This window comes from Mangifera indica, chromosome 1, assembly GCF_011075055.1.
Source record: "Mangifera indica cultivar Alphonso chromosome 1, CATAS_Mindica_2.1, whole genome shotgun sequence".
Taxonomy (NCBI): Eukaryota; Viridiplantae; Streptophyta; class Magnoliopsida; order Sapindales; family Anacardiaceae; genus Mangifera; species Mangifera indica.
This window is the reverse complement of record NC_058137.1, coordinates 729220-735285: the sequence shown is the minus strand read 5'-3', so window position 1 is coordinate 735285 and position 6066 is coordinate 729220. Positions and strand designations below refer to the sequence as shown.

Below are 6066 nucleotides of genomic sequence, written 5' to 3'. Positions count from 1 at the left end.
CAGCCAGCCCATTTGTAAACGAGCCCATTTGTAAACGTACCAATTTGTATTTCATGCCCTGCCAAATAAACCCACTCGCCAGTCATGCTGCCCATTCGTGCTATTATGGCCATGAATTACCCAATCGCATGACAAACCCAGTTTTTAGCTGGCCCATCACAATCGATCAAATGAGCCTAGAAAAAGGGCGAACACGGCTATTCATTATATCCGACAAAACTGATTAGAAATGATTGGAGTTAATTTTAGGATTAGATTCGAAATGATTATATGAATTAATTAAATTTGAATTCAAATTTATATTAAATTAGCTAAACTTGAATAAGTTTGAATTAAATTTAGAGTGAAATTATTTTTAATAGAATTTGAATCTCAATTCATTGATTTAGAATCAATATCAAATTGACTCTTTTATATTTGAGATGACCTTGATTTACACTTTGTTTGATGTTAGCCCATATCAAATCAAGTCTAATTAACTTAATTAAGACGTATGGACTAGAAAGGTTAGGGGTGTAAAACAAGTTGAGCTCAAATTTGAAGATGCTTAGTTCAATAAGACTTCCAAAAAATTTTAATATTACACTTATAATCTTAAAATTTTATATTTTAATTTTAAATATAAAAGTAATTGATAAATATATTAATTTTTGAGTTTAAATATAATAATTAAAAATAAAATTATTTAAATAAAATTTTTTGAATCATAATAACCCTATCTCACCAATAACTCGAGGCGGACAAATTCTATCCATTTGTTAATTACATATATTAGTCATATATTTTAAATTAAATATACATAATAATATTACTCGAAAATTAAATAGCTATGGAAGAATTATACGTGTCTCCGCATATTAAACAGTGAGATGCAATTATTCTTTGCATAACACTTCCCTCTTCAATAACCAATTCCCTTGTTACCTGGTTCCATAGGTGTAGCGCATAGCTGTCCCTGTTAAGCTCATCCACCGTTTCTTCCGCCCGTTTTGATTCTTGCTCCGTCGTAGGTTTCTTATACAGTTTGGGCATCTGAAACCAATCCACCGGATAAAATGCCTTTATCGGTAAAATTGTAATGTTATAAGGAGTTGTGTTTGCATCTCCAACGTCCAGTCTCTTAATAACCCTGGAAAGCATGTACGGACCATTGTGACCCCACATGTTTCCATCAAAAGTTGTAGCGAATTCGCTCAAGAATTCGACTAAAATCGGATGTGCAATGTCAAAGATCATTAATGCACCATTCACTGAGCTCCATTTTTCAGTCTTCGGATCTATAACTTGCACCCCAACTGCATTTCTCAACCCTGTGAAGTTTCTCAGAACAATGAAATCTGTGTCCAAGTAAACACCTCCGTACCTGTATAAAATGGCAAGCCTGATGAGATTAGAAAGATTATTGTATAATGGAATCTTTCCAGGGTCCTTTTTGCCACTTTTCAATTCCTTAAGCCAAGCTTCAGCTGGTGTATTCTTCACTAAAAACGGCACATCCGGTGTAACTGCAACAATTTTAAGTCCACGATCAAGTAGAGGTTTCAAGATTTTGTGGCCACGCCGCGAGTCTAGAGTTCTTGATAAAATCATCAAGCATGCCTGCGGATTGGCCTTCATCAGACTCTCTACCGCCAAGAACTCTCTCGGTCCAAATTTACGTGCTGGTGAAAACCAAATCATGAAGAACTGATCAGTACAATTTTTATCAAAGAATTCCAGAGCCCGACCGTGAAATTTCTGACCGGAATCGTTTGATTTAAGAACATCAAGATCCGGAAGTTTTCCCCGGAACCAAGCTATTCTTTTTGGTATCGTCAATGCGGGAGGAGGAATAAGAGGATCAGGAGCTTCACTGTCTTCTTTTTCTTCATTCATCTCCTGAATTACTAATTTCTCTGCGGAGTATACACAGAGATTAGCAATGCGGGCGCCACTAGAGACGAGGCTGCTTGTGTAGATGAGACAAGCGATGGCTGAAAATGAGGCAGCAAGGAAGAGGGGTGTTTTAATATTTCGGCTCAACATTTTTGTGACAACTTAAGAGCTTTATCTATGCAACAAGGGATTTTCAGAAGCTTCTATTTATGCATGCTGTGTCCATCCACATTTAAACTTAAAAAAAGAGCCAGTTGAGGACGAGGAAGGATTCGGATTCACGGTTTTTTAGTAATGTATTAAGCTGAGTGTTGAGTACGTAAAAATGAAAAAGTCAAGGATTCCGTAAAATGACTCATTTTTATAATGTAAGTGGAGATGTCAATATTGACGTATATGATGGGAGTTGGGAAGATATACGGATTGCTGATTATTCTTTTTCAATCAATATGAAAATTTATAAAATTAAGGGCACTTAGGTTTACTATTCTATTATATATAAAAAAGGAATGTATAAATAATAATTATATTTTATTTACAAACTTTTCTTGTTTAATAACAAATTATGTTCTTTAATACGTAATATTCAAGACAGCTTGAAGGAGGCCGCGAAATTCCCGGGGACTTGATCTGGATCCTTTCCAGTGAGACCAACGATTGGACCAGGACATGTTGTAGATGTGTTTATTGGACTAATCCACCAAGAAGATTTTATATAGATAATTACTTTAATGTTTATGAAACATATCAATTTTGTGAATAGAGGTACATATAATCTTTAGAGTTGAAATTATCAAAATGTCTTGTGTAAAGATTGGTATAGTTTGATATCAGCCTAATGTAGTCTGATCAAAAGATTGTCAAAAAAGTGGTGATTGATTATATCTAAATCTGTATGAAGAGTATGATGGATCAACAAAGAATTTGTTACTCCTAAGCATGAGAGTTGATATTTCAAATAGAGCCCATTAACGGATGATAACAACCAATTAAACCTATAGTCATAGGGGGATTGAGTTGATGCTTGATCTAATATTTTTTCGATCATTGATAGAAGTTAGTCTATATAACTTGAGGATCTCTAAGGAAGATATTTCATCTATACCTTAACCTTGAAGAAATATCGTATGACAAAATAATCAAATTATACAAGTAATCATATCATTGACAAAATAAGTCATATGCTCATACTCCACTAATCAGGTGGTATGATGTCTTGTTAGAAATCGTTTTTACTCTATGTCTGGACAGATATTGGGTTGGGAGTCCAATACGAATCTAATTATTATCGATTTAGTGAAGAGTCTATAAATCACACATAAAAGGAATGTATTAAACTTTAGAGTCATAAGATTTTTTGAATTGAATCTGAATTAGATGCGATCTAGATTTTAGATTGAAAATTTCAAGTCTTGTAAAGCCTTTAGACCCAAAAATATAATTTATAATATTTAGAGATTAAAATGAAATAATTCCAGGTAATTAGAATTATTATGAAAAAGTATAAGGTTGGATTGGAATAATTCAATTCAGATAGAGTCAAATCCAATTCTTAATCCATGTTGGTTATAAGTTTTAAATAATAAAAAAGCCAAACAACTATTTCCCACCCAAGGTATGCTGCAATCTGAAGTTTCCATCCTTTAACTATGGAAACACCAAACACTCACCCATGAACAGTTAAAATTAACGGTAGTAAGGGTAAAATCGTCATTTTCTCTATAATATTAAAAATAAACTAAAATAAAATCTACTTTTCCTCTCTAAACTTTAAAAACTAAAATTTTTTGCCAACCTAAGTTTTAAAAAATAGCAATTTCACCCTAGGATTTTGTTTTGAAATCTCCAATAACATCTCTGGCTCCATTGTTGACGACCTCTCCCTCCCGAAGCATCATCTCCTTCCGACGATCTTTTTCCTCACATTTGGACGCCCGATCGACGTCGAAGAAGCTGTGGAAGACGAAGAACTTTGTTGGGGATTCGTCTTCCCAAACGAAGACGAGTCGTCTTCATCTAGGAAGACGATCGTCTTCTCAGACGATGTCTCTCTGCGCTGGATGGGTTGGGGTAGAGTTGAAGGGGGCCGTCAGTGGAAGAGAAACCGTCGAGAGGGGGAGACGGCTAGCGATGGCGCTGGAGAAAGTGAAAGGGTTTGGAAACTAAACCCTAGGGGGGAAATGCGACCTTTTCAAACTTAGCTTAGGTAAAAAATGTTAGTTTTTAAACTTTTAGGGGGAAAATGAGATTAAATTTTCAGGGGTTAGAGTTTCGTTAAATTTAACTGCTTATAGGTGGGTGTTTGTTGTTTCTATAGTTAAAGGGTGAAAACTTGAGATTACAGCATACCTTGAGTGGGAAATAGTCGTTTGGCCTAATAAAAATAATATAAATAAAATATAAAAAAAATAATAATATATATGGTGGGGTCGTGTATGCGTGTGCATATATATATATATATATATATATATATATATACGTAAGTTTTGCGTAAGATTTACCCACGGAAGCAAGTGACGCACGTTTTAAAAGATTTACACACGGAAGCAAGTAGCGCACATTACAATGTGCTGACCCCTACCCGCCGCCCATGAAATATGTGCGGCGCACATTTTTCTTTCTTATGAAAGTAAGTTTTCTTCTCACGGTAGAAAGGAGCAATCGCACATTACATGTGCACAAAATACCCAGCCGCCTTTTCGTACTGATGGATTATTGTTGCTGTGGCTTTCATGAAAGGTCATAGGCCAAACGACTATTTCCCACCCAAGGTTTAGCGTTTTCTCAAATGTCCCCCCTTTAACTATGAAAATATCAAATACCTACCCATGACCGGTTAGATTTAATAAAACCTTAACGGTAGTAAGGGTAAAATCATCATTTTCGCTATAATATTAAAAATAAACTAAAATAGACTATAATTTTGCCCCCCTAAACTTTAAAAACTAAAATTTTCCCCCAGTCTAAGTTTTAAAAAATCGTAGTTTCACCGTAGGGTTTGATTTTGAAATCTCCGACGGCCTCTCTAGCTCAGTTGCCGACGGCCTCTCCCTCCCGAAGCAACCTCTCCTTCCGGTGATCTCTTTCCTCTCATTTGGAGGTCCGATCGGCGTCGGAGATGCCTTAGGAGACGAAGAACTTCATCGGAGAAGACGAAGTTCTTCGTCTTCCCAGATGAAGACGAAGTTCTTCGTCTTCCCAGATGAAGACGAAGCCGTCGTCTTCGTCTGGGAAGACGAAGAACTTCGTCTCCCAAGGAGTCTCCGACGGTGATCGGACCTCCAAATGGGAGGAAAGAGATCGTCGGAAGGAGAGGTTGCTTCGGGAGGAAGAGGCCGTCAGCAACGAAGTCGGAGAGGCTGCCGGAGATTTCAAAACCAAACCCTAGGGTGAAACTGCGATTTTTTAAAACTTAGGCTGAGAAAAAATGTTAGTTTTTAAAGTTTAGGGGGGCAAAAAGAGATAAAATTTTTAGGCGTTAGGGTTCTGTTAAATCTAACCGGCCATGGGTGGGTGTTTGGTGTTTTCATAGTTAAAGAGGGGACATTTGAGAAAACGCTAAACCTTGGGTGGGAAATAGTCGTTTGGCCAAGGTCATATATTATTCTAGTAGATTTTGAATATGGTTTCAACCTTTAATTTGGTTTGTATTTAATGTAAATATCAAGACTCGGGCCTATATTTGATTTTAAAAGCAACTTTATAATTTCTTGCCACTAATAAAAGACGAAAAAACCATCTATACAAATATATTTAATAAACATCTCATAAATGTATTATTGCATGTGTGTGAATAAATCTTATTATAAGGATGATCCAAAATGAGATTTTACAATATGTTTGTATGATTATTAAAATTTTTAATTGTTATTCTCCTACTTGAAAATCGTAAAATATCTACACTAATTTCTCCAAGACAAAAAAGAAAAAAAAAAATGAAATAGTTCCTTAGTGAACAGCCTCATTTCTAACATGGAGGCACAAAGGCAAGAGCATAAGCTATACCCTGAAGGACAACAATATATCACTATGTAAAATCCGTCCCTATTCAACTCTCATGGACAAGATACTAAACCACAGGGTGCTTAATTGAATCATTAAATCTCACGTCTTTACTACCAGCTCATTAGTAACTATATTTACCATAATTTATGCAGACATCCTCATCTCCAACCTTTCAATCTACCCTGC

General features: G+C 35.6%; 1 protein-coding gene across 1 annotated transcript; it reads right to left on the bottom strand.

Moving 5' to 3' along the window:
• Window positions 1-819: 819 nt before the first annotated feature.
• LOC123223594 (uncharacterized protein At4g19900-like) lies at window positions 820-2045 on the bottom strand. Its single transcript, XM_044646833.1, has one exon. It carries the CDS (start codon window positions 2023-2025, stop codon window positions 820-822), a length of 1206 nt encoding a protein of 401 aa, XP_044502768.1. The 5' UTR covers window positions 2026-2045.
• Between the last annotated feature and the right edge of the window lie 4021 nt (window positions 2046-6066).

Excerpts from the sequence above, each read along its gene's own strand:
- LOC123223594 (XM_044646833.1), bottom strand. The coding sequence starts at position 2,025 with ATGTTGAGCCGAAATATTAAAACACCCCTCTTCCTTGCTGCCTCATTT.